A 19,005-nucleotide genomic window follows, 5' to 3' on the forward strand; every position below is an offset into this window, starting at 1 on the left:
TGGATGTTAATTTGTTTAATGAACTGTTTTATGAAGATGCATTGAATTGCTAAGCATCAGCATGTTAGTATTGTCTTCACTCTTATTATGTTTAAACAACACAAAACTTAGACTTTGAAATTCAGACCGGGGACGTATTCATTATGAGATTTTAGACTGGTCTGCAGTGTTAGGCCAGCCTTAATTTTGCTTTTAGATTAACTGAATCCAAGTTAGACAATTTAACAAAAGTGAAGACTGACCTATTTAAAACCTGCAAAGTTAGTCCCCCCTGGTTGATTCAGAACTGGGAGCCAGGTTTTTATGGTAACAATCAGTGCCATCTGCTGACCAAATGATAAAAAAGAGCAAAATGTGGCTCATAGTTATGATTTCTTAACAATGTTGTGGAGCGAGTAATGAAAATTTAAGGTATTGCAGTGACCACACGTAAATATACAGCAGTGCAGACACTGCCTCCTGTTTTTGTTTGGAAACTACCCTGATTGACATGTTAGCAGAAGTAGGACAAATTAAAAAGCCACAGCATCTCAGCTCTCTTTTTTTTTATGTCACAAGGCATTTTTGTATTGTTCTCTTTTGCCCTAACAACATTTTCTGCTGGAGTGAAGGGAGCTGAGTGATTTGACGTTGATGGCTCGGTCAGCTGTAGTTTGAAAAGTCTTCACATCAAATTGGACCAACCTATGATAGTTAGCAACTAGACAGCTTCGCGCATGAATTTACATCAATCTCAAGTGCGACTATTAGTTTGCTCTAAGTCAAAGTCTGTCTTTGTGAAACTGGCCCCAGATGTCTTTAAGAGACTTCTTTTTCAAACCTGCAGATTGGCTGTAAGTGTAGTACAAACTTCAATCCAGCATAGCATATTTGCATCTTACTGTCTCCAGAACTGAAAAAGTGGAACGCTCCTGTATGACATGTAAATTTTCTTTTCAATCTCCTCGGTTTCATTAGGAACTAAAAGTATTTTTCAGATTTTTCTCTGCTGAGTTACAAAAGGTACACCGCAACAATCTTTTTCGATTTAGCACAGATATACCCAATTCTCTATTTTTATATCTGAGACACTGATGAGCATCTGCTTTGTTCTCATCAGAATTTCATCTCAATACTGGCTTGCTGGGCTTGCTTGCCGAAGGGAGAGAAAAAGTGCCTATACAGTACATCTCAGTATAATTTATTAATCTGCTCCCTTTCCTTCCTTCATCTCAACCTACTCCCATCAATTATTCCATCAATATTCTTTCCCTTAAAATATAAGGTTCAGGTTTCAGTAGTTGAACTCGGGTCTCTTATTTTTTCCCTATTCAAGCCCAAGACAGCCCTGCCTTGAGGACATCTATCTGTAGTTGATCTCAGGTCAGCCGGATACTGCTAATTAGGAGTAGGTTCGGGTCACAATGGCTCTGTCAGCTATTCAAGGGGCAAAGGTTGCTTCACCTATTGACACATTAAGCTGGAGGGAGAGACAGACACTGGGGAAGAAGACAGGGTGCTCAGGAGGGAAAAATCTAGCTGCAAAATAAATAAAGGTTCCTGTTACTGTAGCATAAATATCTCCGTCTGCTCCAAAGCATCCGTGAGCTGTGAAACAGGTTTTATGCAACTACAAAGGCTGCATATGTCAAGCATAAGCATGCAAATGTAATATTTATTAATAATGTAGAGCTAAATATGGCTTGTTAATGTTACCCCTCATCAATCTGTCCTGGCAAAATGAGGACATATGGAATACAAAAACCACAGATGTTCCGTAAACTAAAATTGGCCATTTTAAGGAAAAAATACAATTTAAGTGCCCTACAGCAACTATGCACCAGTGTTATTAAATTAAACTCAAAACCTTGAGCTACATTTTAATTTTTTAAACACAATGGACAGTGATACTTCCAGTTATCACTCGAACTATTTGGCTGAATCCCTCACATCCAGTCCACAACATATGCCATAAAATGTTCAATTGAGAATGCAGAACAGAACAGAACAGAACAACTAAAATAAATGCACAAGAATATTTTTGTACATATTTTTTGTTTTTTGGTATTTTGGTGAACATCTTGTTAATGCTCATGCAAGTTAGGGAGCTCAGGGCATCGGGTATTGATGGCCAGCATTATTTCTAGTCAAGTTTACTGCTCTTTTGCAAGTTTGGAAACTATTTTTTAGCGGTTTTGCATGGCTCCCTGCCATCACAAAGACTGAATGGCCCATTGGGAAAATTCCCACTATTCCAGATGGCCATTTTGTCCGTGCCAGCAGGATTTAAATGATGAATGTGTTGAATATTTTGTGGCTTACCATGTACAATTTCAGCCCTGCAAATTTTTTTTTTAAATTGATTACTGTAATTATGAAATTCCATTGCTGCAACTAATACCTGTTTTTGTCATTAATCGTTTTTTTAAGTTACAGGTTAATCAGGAAAAATATGTTTAAATAAGACCTTAGAGCCCAATGCAAAGTCTCTGATTTACTTTTTTTGCCCGACCAACAGTCCAAAACCCAAAGTTCTTTAATTATAGTGATGAAAAACATAGAGAGCAAAGCCTCACATTCCAAGCTAGAATCAGCAAATGTGTGGTGTTTTTGCTCAATAAATGATTTAAGCTAATAATCGATTATCCAAATTGATTATAATTAATTGTGTGTCTGTGGAATATCAATTAATCCACTTTCTGTTTATGCATTCATGAGATAAGTAATTAACCGTAAATCATATCCAAGTCAAGAACCCATAAGTCAATCCTATAATTCTGTTGGAGGTACATCTGCTTGTCATCGTTGCCAAAGTTGGATCCGAAGACAGAAAATAAAACAGAACAAAATTTCCACTGAAGTGAACAATAGCTCAGCAACTCACCAGCTTGGTGTGTTTGGACGGTTACATTTGCCAGCGAACGTGCAGACACCCCGAGACCAGAGACACCATTTGCAGCCTCCACATGGAAAGTGTAGTTGGCATGCATGGCAAAATCTAGTATTGCCACAGAGGTGCCAGTCAGACCAAGTGGCCGTGGGATGAACCGCAGGTCTGGCTCACACGGCTCACACTGTGTCAGACCATTGTCGCCGTCTCTTCCATCACAGCGCTGGCACAGGATGTTGTAAGTGATGTCCTTCCTGCCTCCTGTGTCGCTAGGAGGCATCCACTGCAAGAATAGAGCCGTGTCATTGATCAATGAGACCAGGTTCCTGGGAGCTGACGGAGGCCCTGAAGAAAGAGAAAAGGTATTTAGAGAGAGTTTACTCATTGATAACTCACTAATCACTTTGTTTATATGAGCTTATATAAATGTAACATAAAACACATTCATAGGGGCTTGGTTATCATATGATTGAATACAAGAGGGGACGAAACACATGATCTGTTAATACTGATGCCATTCTAGAGCGTAGATCTCTTGGGAGAGCCACTGACAGTCTACAGTTTATCAAGAATGATGAAATGAGCAGCAATAACATCTTATTTCTGGCATACCACTCTGCAAAAAAACAGGTCTGTATGCAAGTATCAGTATTAATGAAGCTAAAGTGGGCACATGATGATCAAAATCTGTTGATAAAAGGACCTTTAGAAGAAGGTAAGTACAATTTGAATCTGTAGTATATATGTAGGTAGATGTGTGGGTGGCTCGCTTTTAACTCATTCTACAGTATTTTAGTGCAACAACCTATACGTCAATTTTCCGGATGAAACACAGGTTGGATTTTTTCCCACCAAATTTTACAACTGTACAATGTCTGGTTTGGCAAAGTGATCAGACCTGAAGTTGCAAGTGTGACTTTGAATAACTACTTGTAAGCATATGGGTGTTAAAGCTTTCTGAGTGCGTGTTTCATTCCAGCATGCTACTAGTCAATTTCATGGATGCTACTGACAGAATTCCCCATATCAATGAATGAGATACATCATAACAGATGTTTTTTTCTAAGTTGAGATATGGTGGAATAAAGTTATGGAGACATATATCTAAATTTAGCCAAAATAAAAAAAAACAGCAGATGGATAGGGGAAAGACAGCATGACAAACTGAAATAAATTACACACATCCAAACAGAAACCAAGAATGTCCCAGCTGAAAAAGAGAGTTTGTTTTTTCGTATTCGATCTACTAACTTGTACAAGCCATGGTTGAGGCGTCTTTTATAGCTCTGTAGAAGCCTTTATCGCAGTGACAGATGGTGGCGGCCTGGTCATGGCTGGAGCTATGAGGAGGACACTTGGAGCATTTAGTGTTCCCAGCATATGCCTTGAAGAAGCCTGGCTTACAAGCTGGAGAAAAAGAGAAGAGGGGGGAGGAGAAAGCCAGTTACACAGGGCTAATGTTCCTCATGTGATTGCATTTCTCTCAGCACACATACATTTAATTACATTCCCAGCTGCTTCTCTTCCTCACCTGTGGTCTGACCTTATTTCTTGGGGTACTATGGATCATTGTCACCTTCTTATTAGCTCACTAAGCAACATGCTTATGGTGCTGTCCATTGTCCAGTCTAACTAATGGCGCACACCTGTAATGCACCTTTTCTCACTCACACACACATTTTGCAGTGGTGGACAGCAAGAAAATACATTCACTTAAGTACTCTACATAAGTACAGTTTTTTGCATCTGTTCTTTACTCGAGTATTACTTTATTAGAAATATATTACTTTGACTTCACTACATATGAAAGGCAAATATTGTACTTCTGACTCCATGACATTTCTATGAAGGCTCTCATTACTCATTACGTTTGCTTTTGAAGTCAGTGGATTGTTTTTTTTTCCTCTAAAATGCAAAAGTCCATAAACTGTGATCATGAAGTTTTGTGTGTGGTTTGTTAGTCAAAGTGGTGTTTCCATATAGGGGAGGTCATCAGCAGACGGCTGTATTTGGTTATGTGGTGTTAGTAATGGTTACAGCAGCAGATGGAGATAAAAACTCCCCACCAGATCACCCATGGCCATACCTCATGTCAGCGTTTCGGTTTTTGAGAAAAAAAATGATTTGTATTGTTTTGAATATTTGCTCTGTTTACTGCCAAAAACTTTTCCTCTTTAACAAATTAAAAATGACAAGGGTGGTCCTTTTGTCAGTTTGTATTTCTGTGGGTATTTATAGGCTTTTGCAGCATATTCAACAAGCAAGCAAATTAGTGCAGTCAGCGGTTGTTTTAGGGTCCTCAGGTCCTGTAATTATATTGTGACAATATACAGCAATGTGCTGACATAAAAAAGTACTTTGAATACTTCAATATTTTCAAAAGCAAGTACTCTGGCAGACTTCCAAAGCAGACAAGAGAAGTGTTGGAAAAGTTACTGATCACTCAATGACAATCACATTATGACAGTACTTTACAAACTTACTAAACAACAACTGGACAACAGCTAACGTTAAATTAGCTTAATTTGCTAACGTTTTACCTGTAGTTAACAAAACTAGCTTCACAAAAGGTGCATTCTTAATTTACCAACGCCACATACTTATCTTTGGTTTAAAAAACAACAACAAAAAAAACAAAACAAAAATAAAAAAAAACACAGAAAATGAAGACAACCTGCACCCCGACAATATACTGAGCCAGAGCCCTTAAGTGGCCATCAATAGCTAAGGTTGCACCAGACACAACACTCCCAAACTTCAGTCACATCCTCACGGGGACAGGTACGGATAACACCGGGTAACAACCGGATGTACCGCCAGTAATATAGCTAACGTTAGCTAACGAAAACTACATAAAACAAAATTAGGAGGAAGCTGAATGTAACATTACAGTATAGTCGTCCTCTTTAGATGGAGACCAGGTGCCCTGCTTCTCTGTTACCGGAGCCCTTTCTCCACGCTGTCCCTCTCTGGACCTGGACCTGTCTCCCCGCTGAACACACACCACCTCCCGGTAAGAGAGCTAACACGCAAGCCACCAAAAATGCGGGGGTAATGTTGAGTAAATATTGCCAAGATAACAAAGTTCAAAAAAGCCGACCACACGCGAGAGCAAGTCGTGGACGTTAACGTCAATTTAACGTCTGTCATAAAGCAGGCAGTGTAACGTTAATGTCATGTTAGCGTTAATTGGCAGTTAGCTCGTTAGCTAGCTAAGGATGTTGTTAGCTAGCTAATATGCTAACGTTAGCTAGCTAACAAGCTAACGTTGATGTTAGCTAGCTATTAGCACTGAATGTGATGTTAATTCGGCCGTGTTTATAGTAATAAAGTAAAGTCTAAAGTCTAAAATAAAATAAAAGTGGTAAAGCGAAGACTTTATCAAGATAGAATTTTGAACTGTTGAAGTATTAATGTTACCAAAAGCCAATATATTGAACCATGACCCTACTCTGGACCAAAATTATGGCATGGCACTACTGTTTGTACTTTAACATTATCAGTCTATTATATCTATATAAAGTCTATTTTATGTACAAAGCAAATTATCACAAATCACAATTTGCCTTAGAGGGCTTTACAGCATACAACATCTCTGTCCTTAGACCTATAATATATCTCACAGGTTAAATAAGGAACCCAGTCCTCACCAAAAAACAAAACAACTTTAATGGGGAAAAAACAGTAGAAACCTCAGGAAGAGCAAGTAGGAGAGACCCTCCTCCAAGATGGATGGACAGAGGTACCAGATGGCCAAATGAGTAAAAATCCCTTAAATAATGTAGGCCTACAATGTATGTAAAATATATTAATATAAAATTTTTATGTAAAGGTTTAGCCCAAGGAAACAATACATTGAGTGGCATTACATCACTACAGCTTCAGTCTGTTTTGTGGTGAATATGTAGGTATCTGTAGATCGCGTTACCAACCTTTTTTTCTGGCTGTTGATAGTATACCCACCTATCAGCTGAAAAGCCACTGAAACTTAGCATGTATACAGCTTTAAAATTGTAATTTTTAGGAATTCTGATGGGAAATTGTTGTAGGGGGCAGATACTATATAAATGAAGTGATGGAAATCACTTAGAAACCCATTTCTTTTAATCAGCAGGTTTACAGTAATAAAACCCTCTCTTCCGAATAATACAGACAGAGGAAAGTTTGTATTGCTTTTTAGGCAGGTAAAAAAATAGCTATTAACATACAAATAATGCATTATGAAAATGCAATTATTTTCTGCTCTCAGTCTGAAACCTCCATCCACTTACCTGGTCCATTCTGCTGACCTAAGTAGTCCTCAGTTTTCCATCCTTATCCAAGTTCACTTTCCTACCTCATTAACTTTCTCTGGGTCTCTCCGGTTTTACCTTTCCAATTCTTTTTTCTCCATCAATTCAACCTACTCTCCTTTCCTTATCTCTTCAATTTTTTTCTTACTGTGTTTAGCTCTGCCACAATTCTCACTGTTTCTTGACCCCCCCATCTTTCTTCCAATATTTTCCCTTTTCCCATCCCTCCGCCTTCTTTCCTGTCTTTTCCTTAAGGCTTATCAGAAGATGGCAGAACCATTGCAGATTACCTCCTTCTTCCCAGACTTATCTCAGTAGAGTAAAATAAAGCACTAATAGTGTGATTCTATCATATTCTGGGAGTCTTGGGGTAAATTTATTTCAGAGTGATTTGTGTGAGAATATATGCGTGTGGGTGGGGTAATCATTTCAAAATTATCAAATAAATATGCCAGCTATAAGACAGACAATGAAATGATAGAGAAAAAGGTAACTCGTTGGGTAATTCAATCAGGACTTCACTCTTTGGCAGCCAGCCAGCAGGATTTTATAATTTCAGCATTTTAATATTTTTCCCACAATTACCATAAGTAGGGAGCCCTATATATATTTTTTATTTTTTCCTCACATCATTTGTTACAGACCATTGCCTTCATTGAGAAATATTAGCACTCTAATCCTTTTGTTGATTATACCCCTTTTTATTATACAGTGATAAGTTTCATACTGTGTTACATGAATGATGTCCAGCTGCTACCCCTTATTCAGTAGTGAAACAGGACTACTTGTTAAAAATATTGTTACTGAGTGTGTTATTCTGCTGAGATAAAGTAATTTAAATTAAATTGCTCCCGGTTCTTCTTTTCATGCAGTAATGAAGATTCAGATTCAGTAAATTCAGTTGTTGTAAATCCCTCTGATTATAATGTGGACCAACTGGGGCAGTATCTCTGGTATCTAAATATTTGTCAGCTTGAGAGAGCACTGGTTGAATGAGGATAAGACTTTATACCTCAGGCTAGATTGATGTTAAGTGAGTCTACCTGAGGATAGAAACTTGTAAGAGCTTTTCCAGCCGTACCATCAACAGTTCAGTCATTCCTTCATCTAATGCAGTTCTTTGTGTATAGACCTGCAGAAGTGCAGTCTGCACAACAGCCTGGAAAATTATTTAGAGAAAAGACATAGTGGACTGTTTTGAATATGTCTCCACCTGTTCCCCTCCCATAGTCTAGAGATTGATCTATCTGAGCTATGACCTTCAACATTTTTCATCCATAATAAATCAAATATGAGCGAGTAGAATGAAACTCGTCTTTTGTTACCTGCAATCTGAAATTATATCATGATATCCTTGTCAGTTTAACTGTAAGCTTTACCATGGCTGAGGAAAATACTCATTTTTGATTGGCTTTCTGGTCTTTATACATTTTTTATAAAGACATCTCAAGCAAACATATTAATAATTCAAAATTCCCAACTTTTTTTCTTCTAGTTAAATAAAAAGACTTTTGAAAACTCATTAGCTACAACCTCCAAGTAAAACTTTTGCCAATTTTGCCTACCTCTCACACTGTGTGCAGGTAAAATTCACCACCAGTTCTAGCTTCACCCAACCAGATTTGGTACCACAACCACCAATTATTTTGTTCCAGAGGAATCTGTGGGTTATTATTTTAATATGTTGTTTAGTCTTTGAAATGTCAAGTTCTAAAAGCCTGAGGCCATCTGTCCATCCATTTTCTACCACTTATCCGGGGTCGGGTCGCGGGGGCAGCAGCCTAAGCAGGGAAGCCCAGACTTCCCTTTCCCTGGCCACTTCGTCCAGCTCTTCCTGGGGGATCCCGAAGCGTTCCCAGGCCAGCTGGGGGACATAGTCTCTCCAGCGTGTCCTGGGTCTTCCCCAAGGTCTCCTGACATCTTAAAATTGCATTATTATGTCTAAGAAAAAGTCAAAAACTCTTAAGACATTCAGTTTGAAATGACATAAATCAGAGATTACTCCTTACTAATGTGGAATGCTAAGTTGATTATTCAAATTTGCTTTCTACATAGCTAATTATTATGTTCTATTCTATTTTACACAGCTCTGTTTCCTTGAAAGACAGTGGTCAAAAGTCACTACAGTATATTTCTTTAAAAAGCAACTGTCAGTGACTTTGAATTAGAAAGTGAATGAGAGATGACATGCAAGGTAGAGGGAAAACGAAATATGCAAGAAGGAAAGAGCTACAAGGAAAAAACAACATACATAAACAGGTGGACATAATTGAGTATTAAGATATGTAAAGGAAATGCGATAAACAATTGAAACACAGACAAAAATCCTCGCCAAAATCACCGTTGCTGCTTAGCTCCTAATGAGAAGAGTAATTTGTCACCCAGCTTCCAATTTTTGAGGCACCTCAGTCACTTGGATATTACTTTCCGCCTACACTGAGCTCCTGCCAAAGGCAACAAACACACAGATTCATTTGAATTTCCAGCTGCTCCCTGCTCTCTGGTATTCGCTGGGAAGAGCACCACCAAAAAGCAATTACAATACTCATACTATTTCTATCAAAACATTTCAAAACATCCACCACACATATATGCACACACAGGCACATAAGGAGATTTATACACTATCACTTGTTTGGCTTTTTGTCATGGGAGGCATTCTTATTCATGAAATGAACAGTATTGGCATCTAATTCTATTCAGAGCAAATCCTGCTGGACACAATAAACATACAGCAATAATGCAGTCACCATATGTTCCACCAATTAATAGCTTTAGAGTGGGAACTAAAGATCATTTGGTCTGTAAAATGTTTAAAAATCACTTAACACTGTCGGGAGATGTATTCAGATATCTTTGTACAATGGTCCAAAAAACAAAGATATTTAATTTATTACATGACAAAGAAAATCAGCAAATCCTGTCACTTGTGATTAGTAATTTAGTAATTTCTTACAACTTAAAAAAGGCAATTAAATTCCAATTCGTTGATTGAATTTTATTTTGGTGGTATTTTTTTACCCTATTGACAGGACAGCTGTGGACAAACAGGATATGTGAGAGAGAGAAGAATGAATGAAACACACAGCAACGGGCCCCTGGCTGTAACTGAACCCGGGCTGCTGCAGATGCCCCAGCCAACACGGGGCGCACACTCCACCAGGTAAGCTAGGGGTTGCACCTCAGCTAATAAGTTGATATAATAACAGCTTTAAAAAGCTTAACAGTCTTTTATTGATGGCACTGGCATGTTACCAGTCTTGATATACTATATTCGGTATGGAGCCTTAGCTTCTCTTTGACTTTTTTTTGTCCTATTTAGCTGTACTTTAAAGTAACTCCAGTTCCTAAGAGGGAGAAATTTTACTCTCTTTTATACCTTTTTTTTTTACACCAAAATAATTTTAAAAAGTTAAACTTGGGAAAACTTTCTAAAAATAGGTGATGAGACTTCTTTCCCAATGCCAGTAGACAAGAGGTGTGTGTGCATGTCTACAGCAAATGAGTATCCCTGCCTGTGTGTGTGCGCTTTTTATTCCTGGTGTGTCATGTTTGACGTCACAGACACGCCAGAAAACAGGTTAATAAACAGTCAAAAGCAGCATGGAGGCCAATGAAAATGTGGTGGTTACTTCTTGTTTATATTTTTTACAGACTAATTTAGAACAATGTTAGAGTACTGTTTGGGCGGTGATGGACGGCATTTTCTGGGGGCCCATCTTTTCACTGGCTGGCAGAGGGGCTAAAATGAGAGCATCCTCCCCGTTGTATTTCCATCACTGGCGGTGGAAGCCAGTCAGAGCTGGAGTTGATAAATAACTTCAGCCAAAGCATTTGACCTGGGAGATTGTAACCTTTCCCATCAAATAAAAGAACCAGATGTTAGCAGGTGTTAGTATTTTCTTGTGCAGTGGGAATAGGGCTTAAGTTAAACCTGCATTAATGATTTTTTTGGTCACTTAAGGGGCAGCGCAAGAAACTGTAAACAATATTGTTTGATGATCACCTTTATGCAGCAGATACAGAAATACATTATAATTCATTTGGAGTTGAGTTTGTGTCCGTCTGACAAATCTGAGTCCATAATTCACTCCGTCTACTAATTACTAAGGGAAGACATTGGCTCTTTAGCTGCTAAATGCTTTTTCTGTGTGTTGTTTTGGTGCATGGCAGGTAGTGTATAATGGGTTTTGAAGTGTTTTCCCATGTAAACTGTTTCCTGCTTGCTGGAAACATTGCTGATAAGAGTAGTAAGTGAATCAAAACAGCCAAAAAAAAAAACCAAAAAAAAAAACACAGTAATGAGCTGGAAGGTGCAGCAGAGCTTTGTAGAGCTGAGGGGAACTGCAGACAGATGATAATTAACTGTGGGTTCAACAGGTGATCCCTTTTAAATCACACATAGTAATTTGATCCATAAAAAAAGACACTTTTCAAGTACATCTTGCAGAGATTACACTTTGGCTTCAGGTTAAAAGTAGCACTTAAAAATGGTAGAGATTGGAGATTCAACAGATAACCTACGGAGCTCGGTCAAAGGAAGTTCATCACCTGCACATTTGCAGGAGAGTAATGATGTGCCAGCTAAGAGATTTTGAGTTGTTTGGGTGTGTTGTGTTGGAAGTTTTCTCTTGGCTTTACGTTGTCAGAAACAGATGGAGCCAGAGACTATGTTTACCCTGGACTCTCAGCTTTGATATGCAGATGGGAAGTTCACAGAGAATGAGTGATGCTCTAGTCTGGCTTAGCTGTGTTCGAGGCCAGAGTAAACACAGACCTTAATGGACAGAAGAGGGGCACAGTGGCTCAGATACGACTAAGAGAACGTATTGATTTCCTCATTTCCCATTCCACTTTACCCGAATTCAAGGTCACAAGTTTGTACTTTTCCTGCCCGATCAATCTTGGGTCCTGAGACAGCAGAGGTCATCAGTGAGCAAGCTAAGTATTGTCGATTGTTGGAGAACTCTGACACGAATGGGGAAAAAAGAGAAAAGGGAAAACGCTAATGGACCTCATTGTTTGATTCCGCAAATCTCTGTTAATGTGCTTCCTCATTATTCATTTTTACAGTGAGAGGAGAAACAGGGCTGCATTGGTATCAAATTTATGAAAACTACAGTAGGTGTTAGCTGCAAAAATTACCATATAAAAGGTTCTATTGAAACTAAAATATTTTAATATAGAAGCTTTTTGAGTTTTTGTATGTAACCACTTAGCCTACTGGTGTTTGGTCTTGTCTCCATATTTATTCTGATTCAAATGAAATTCAAAAAGACTTCTCTATTAGCTTCCCCCACAATCCACTGCCTCCTTTTGAATGTGATGGTGTGACGAAAGGATGTGGAACAAATAGCATTAGCACTATGATGTTGCCTTATCTAGGTCATGATATAACCAGCCTATCTCTGAGTAATCCTCTGGTGGCTGACACTGAATGAAAGGAATAGAATAATAAAGCACTCGATTGAGATGTCAAAACAGTCTGGCAGAATGCTATTGGGGTGGAAAGCAGGGTTTGATAAGCGCTGATGCCTTTGTTTAGGCAGCTGGGAGGGAAAGATGGACGTGTTAGCGCAGAGCTCTGCTTATATTTGGGAGCGTTGGGGTTTTCCCTATTCTCTCTCTCCCTCACTCTCTCGCGCGCGCTCTCTCTCCCTCTTTTGCTCTTTCCCCATGCTGCCTCTCAGACAGCTTTGATCACAGTACCCTTTGAAGCAGTGTTCCAAAATGAAAACGAGGAGAAAGCAGAAGTCACCGCAAGTTCATGCCTAAACTTCCTGCAACTACTTGCAAAGTGCACATCTTCAGCACAGCACAAGCTCTGCAAGACCTATGGAAATTATTGATGAGAAAAAAAGAATTGGCCATAATTCATTAAAGCCATAAATCATTAATTGCAAGGCCGTAATGTGCTGTTAGCATTGATTACCTCTACTAACCTAATGTTAACGAGTTCATAGATGCAGTTTGAGAATTGCACAGCGGCTCAAACTTGATAGATGACATTTCTGAACCTGACTATAACTCTGCACAGAAACACAATAGAGCATAACAGTATCTCTGGTTTCTTTTACCCTGGATGCTACAAAAGTATTTTGGAGAAGGCTGAATCTTAAAGGATCAGCCATTTTGGGAAATATACTTGTTTTCTCTCTGACACACTGAGATGATAAGTTCTTGTCTGCTCGTCCAGTGCAGAGATAACCCAGGGAAATGTTTGGCACACACAAAGACTCAACACAAGGGGAAACTGCTCTAGAAATCAAGGCCTGCAGTATATTTTCACTTCTTAGAAGTGAAAATATACTGCAGGCCTTGATTTCTAAGTTTTAGTTACATCCTGTTGTTGCTAACATTGCACATGCATTAAGTAATTAATTACCATAACAGAGACTGTATTTTACATAGAAACTCGCTATCACATAGGTAATTGTATATTCGGCCTTGTTAGCTTCCTAAAACCTAGTTTTGCAGTACCCCAGGAAGACTAGTGAATAAACAATAAACAATGAACAATAAACCGCGTTAGCACTCTATAATTAACCTAGTATGGCAGTTGCATGTGCATGCATGTGTTTAAATGATTGTAGCTGAACAAAGTTTTCTGTGATTGTTTGTAGTCTGTTATCTGTTCTAAACTAAATGATCAGTGCATTTACTGCAACTAAGTATGCTAAGATGTTATTGCTGAGATTGTAGGAATGTGAAGCAATGTTGCAGCCACCAGTGTTTTACTGATTTTGACCAAGTTTAGCAATACATATGCAAATGCATTAGTTACCTTCTATAACTCTAACAGGGCAGCAATTCAGTAATTGGTAACTGATAGTGACAGTTCACTTTTTGTTAGAGATTAGCAGATATTCTTGAACTTGTACTTTTTATGCTCAATTTCCAGACACTACTATATAGTATGTGTCAGAGATGAACAGATTTTTCTCTTCCCATACTGATTCTGATACCAGTGCTCTCTTTTTACCACATTTTATATGTGTAAAACTTGGAAGAATTATTAATGTAATTTTCTTGTCATGTATCTGGAGGTCAAGCACAGCCTGCCTTGACTAATGATGGCTGACATTGAAAATACTGATTTTTATAGAGACATTGACAAACTGAAAGCAGATTAATAAAGTCATTATCAGTGTCTCAGTGTCAATACTTGTCAGACGTATCCGATCATGCAGTATATTCTCATAGAGTATATTGTGCAGCATTAAACGCTTTCATTAAAATACAGTTCTCTTGCTGCTGACAAAATAAATTGTAATTCTGTGCTGTCTGATAGGAGCTGTTTAGTGCTATAAGTCATTGCAGATTATCCAGCTAGTTTTACGAGGTTAATTGTAAATCAGAAAACTAAGACTAGAGTGGCAATAGTACTTGCAGTCTCAGAGATACTGAATACTAAGTGTAACTTGAGTGAGAGTACTTGAGTGTTTTTTTTTCAAATAGCGGTTAAAAAAAAAATAAGATTGTTGTGTCGGTTTTGAGAATCACCCTGATCCTCATATCTCCCCGATGTCAGTTCTGCCAACAAGAGTTGGGCAACATGATTATATACCGTGTACTGTGATACAGTATACTGTAGATCTGTCAACTATCAGAGATTTTGCCATTTCATTTATACAGAGATGTGTAGCTGTCCTTTTTAATATCTCTGGCTGTATTGGATCATTGTGGGCACTGTTGCAAAAGCTGGGCTTGTTTCTGTGACTATATTATATTTGTATATGATTTTTCATCAATATGATAAAACACCTTGATTTTTCAGTTTTCTAATTTGCTGATTTAGCTGAAAACAGACATTCTGACCTGTTTATTTAATCTATGAGCAGTTTCTCAATAGATTTTTAATGAGGTATGATATCACACTACATAGCGATTGAGGATAGCCATGAATGCTTAGGTATTTATTTAGTATTTGCTCAACGTATTGAGTGCATACTGCTGCCACTCCCACAGTTGAACATGACTTTGTATATTTTTTTTCAATTTAAAATGTCAGAAATCATATTTTATTGTAGAGCTGTGTGCATGCTTTGCCTCATTGCCCTACTGTCCCACTCTTTCGACAGTACTGCTGTGGAGTGTGACCTCCGCACTGGGGAGCAGTTGATAAGTGTCCATCTGCAGGCACACACACAGCGCAGATCTTACTGTTAGCATTACATGACTAATGATAGCTAACTAGCTTATTAGTGAAAGAATTGAGCTGTTTCAGTGTCAGTTTTTATTTGTTGGGATCGTTAAATGGCTCTGTCGGGCATATGGTAAACTGACTGTTGGACAGTCCTTCAGTACTGCATTTAACATACGTACCGTTAATGGCAGCGTTGGACAGTTTGCTGATTTTTGTCATGTTAACTTTCAATATATGGTTTCTTAGGGTAATTCAAGCCTGGCTGTTCATTAAATGAATTTCAAACTGTACCTGTTTTCTGTTGTTGGCACACTTACTGTTCTTACTATAGATTTTTTTGTGTGTACTCCCATATGTTAGCACTTAAAATCCCCATCCCTAATATCAATATTGCAATATAAAATTATATTACTCTCCTACTTAGGTAAGATCACTTAAGTTTGTAGGTTCAAAGATGCAATATATAACTGAATAAATAGACAAACGTACATTGTTTTAGAAATGCCAAATGGGTTACTGCTACATGAGTTACTGACCCATTCATTGTAGTGGTTGCCAAGATCCCCGAGACACTGTTGCAGCTACAGTACAATCGAGAGAAGCAACTACTGTCAGCCGAAGGGGAGAAAGAGGGAGATATAGATGTAGGACATATACGAGGGACACCATGAGAGTGCTGCTCCTAAGCTGCAGCCGTCTCATCAGTAATCTCTCCTGACAGGCCTCTGTGTTGTTTAACTACATCTTTGAGATGATTGAGAGCGAGAGAGAGAGAAAGGATAAATAAGAAGCAGATAAAAGAGAAGAAGATAAAAAGAAAAAATTACACCCAAGGAGCAAATAAAGGAGATATTACAGCCTGTCCTACATATCAGCTGTACTAATGACTGCTGGAGTTCTGTCTATAATAACCCGAGTAACCACATCACCACAGGGGTACTACACGAATTTCACCCCAACCAGCTGAGACTCCTGTAAGTCTGCAAAATGCAGCGAGTAACACGAGGTGCACTTCAATTGTAACCATGCAGTGTGGCTCCATTTAGCACCTGCCTTAATTACAACAGTAAGTCGGGGCTCCATAAATGAAAGAGAGGGTTGGGGGAGTTTTAAAAAAGACTAGGTGCAAGATAAATTAGCTGTGAAACTAACAAATGAAGGCAATTAGCCAGCTAGCCCCCAGTCTGTCTGCACAGTCAAATTGAGAAACCAGGCCAGAGACTATCTGGAACAGTTTTTTTAACTTTTTGTTAATCTATTTTGCTGACAATGGGCCACATTTATGTAATGCTGATACGACTAATTAGAGAGGAGGCATCCCAAAAAAGGCCTTTGTGGTATTTATCAAAGTGCTCAGAGTTGAGAGTGTTTATGTAAAGGTTATGTGGGCAAACGTATGCGTTTATCTATACCAACATGACATTTATCAAGGCAACAACAGACATAAAAGAAGAACATCTAAAAACAGCTTAATATTACAAGAAATTACTCTGAATTTGAACCAAATAATTAAAAGAGTTAAAAGAGTTCCTCGTGAGAGCTGAAGTAACGTTTCTAAAATGTCAGAAAGTCCTTGGTGACATACACTAATCTCTTCGTATTCACATTGTTTAGGATCTCATAACAGAAAAGGATGCTGAGGAGAGTTTGCAAGCCTGAGAGTTAAAAGGGAGGAATGAAAAGAGAGAAAATAAAAGGACATGGAAGAAAGAGGGGGGTTGTAAGTGAAGCGTAAACAAAGTGGACAAGAGAGGAGACGAGATGATGGGGGGGGGCTGTGAGGAGATGAAGAGAGATGTGGATGGAGAGGATCAGACGAGGATGCAGGATCTTAGAATGGGGGGAGGGAAGGACGGGAGGAGCAGTTCTGTAAACTCCCGCAGATGACTGGTGAGGCCCTAGAGATCTGTTAATGTAATGCAATGCCTTCTCTTCTCACTCCCCATTTCTCTCCATTTGATTCCTTCTGTATCTGCAGCTTCAGTGCACTGTTGGTTACTGTTCTACTCTAAAATTAGTACAAACACAAACACACTTCTTACTTCGACAGTAGCCATCCATCTCCTCGTGGCCAATACTACAGACGCAGCGGCCCAGTGGTACCAGCCAGTCTCCATCAGCTCCACAGTACAGTTTGGGTGTGTCTCTCTCCTCTGCATTCTCCACACATGCACCCCTTACTTCCACCAGAGAGGATGAGTCCGTATGAGGCACCGTGTCGGGAAATGCAGCGAGGTTCCTTAAAGTTGACGGGCAGCGTTTGTAGAACACCTTATGTGAAAGGGAAAAAAAACAGATGCTGAAGTATTGCCAGTCTTGTGAGAAAAATAGAATTGACACGTGCATGGCTGTAGTTCATGCAAACGTAAGTTGCACCACCTCTGCTCACTGACCTTGACGGACACGAGAGCAATACAAGCTCCCACATCCTGGAAGGCCAAGTAGAAGCCCTTCTGTGTCACCGGTCCCACCTCCCTGACCTCAGTGTTGAGGCGAAGAACACGATCTCCAAGATCCGTCTGTGTAAAACTCTCATCTGCCGCTATGGTGTCCACCTTTAAAGCCAACAACAAATACTATGAGCACAGTTCATCACTACTCAGTGATACCAGAAGCTCAACAAAGAATTCCTTTTCATGATACGGCTCTGATCGCAAACCTTGGCATAGTCAGTGGGTCTAAACCGTGTATTTGGAGAGAGCGGTTCTTCTGTCTGCAGGTAAAAGAGGTTGAAGGTTTCCTTACAGGTACCAGACACCCAAGGAATAGAGTTGCAGTCTCTCAGTGTGAAACGCAGCTCCACATATACCTGAGTTAAGATACAGATAAAAACATAAACAGTAACAAGCTCATTAGACATTACAAGTACAGGTACAAGGCAACATTTTTTCAGTAGTACATATAGAGTACCCCGGGGATGATGTTTTTCTGTTGGCTGGTGCAGTAGTTACCTTCAATCTGCTTCCCTCCTTAAAAAGCCTATGAGATATTTTCATTGGATTTTGGATTACTGTAGAAAATAAGCTCTGTGGCGAACAAATGTTTATGATACTTACACGTTTTGTTCAGCAATTAATCTTCACAAATGAACACCACTTTTAGGATTATTGAGGCCTAAATGCAAACTCCAGAAGTAAAAAGCTAAAATGCTAACTCATTTCTGGGTTTTAGGACTCATTACTTTGCAACTCTATTGCCTGAACAATGTAGGCTAGGTAGGTAGGCTCAAGATCCTTTTAAAATTTATGTGCACTTATTTATTTTAGCATGCGCAATCAGGATAGAATCAGAAGTATAATGAAGGACAATACTTACACAAGGGCATTAACAAACAAAGATGGCGAATAGTACCTAAACAAATAGAATTTGACAAATTGTGACCGACTTCCAGATCAATACGCTATTAGTGAGTGGTTAGAAGACATCGGCATGTGGCCCAATATTCAGTAGTTTACAGACACTTACAGTTACATTATCTGTGATCACATATCATGACCGAGAGCTTTGTGACTTTAAAGTCAAGGACATGAGACTGCTATAAATAAGTTATAACTGATAAACCAGAAAACTATGATGTGACAGGAAATTGTACCTCCATGGCAAGGCATTATATTGTGTTGTTGCCTTGCTAGCTTGCAGTTCAGAGCTCCATGATATAGCTGTAATGCGAACATGAACTAACATTAATCATGCCTCTG

At 38.9% G+C, this 19,005-nt stretch overlaps 1 protein-coding gene across 1 annotated transcript in view; it reads right to left on the reverse strand.

Annotated features, from left to right (window-relative positions):
- The window catches only part of LOC121948064 (ephrin type-A receptor 6-like), a 68,676-nt gene that overhangs the window by 24,022 nt on the left and 25,649 nt on the right, over positions 1–19,005 (reverse strand). The window contains 5 exon segments of the mRNA XM_042493323.1: positions 2,864–3,214; positions 4,121–4,276; positions 17,350–17,578; positions 17,701–17,862; positions 17,967–18,116. Of these exon segments, the coding sequence (XP_042349257.1) occupies positions 2,864–3,214; positions 4,121–4,276; positions 17,350–17,578; positions 17,701–17,862; positions 17,967–18,116 (1,048 nt within the window).

The sequence above is a fragment of the Plectropomus leopardus genome, chromosome 1 (assembly GCF_008729295.1).
Source record: "Plectropomus leopardus isolate mb chromosome 1, YSFRI_Pleo_2.0, whole genome shotgun sequence".
In the NCBI taxonomy this organism is placed as follows: Eukaryota; Metazoa; Chordata; class Actinopteri; order Perciformes; family Serranidae; genus Plectropomus; species Plectropomus leopardus.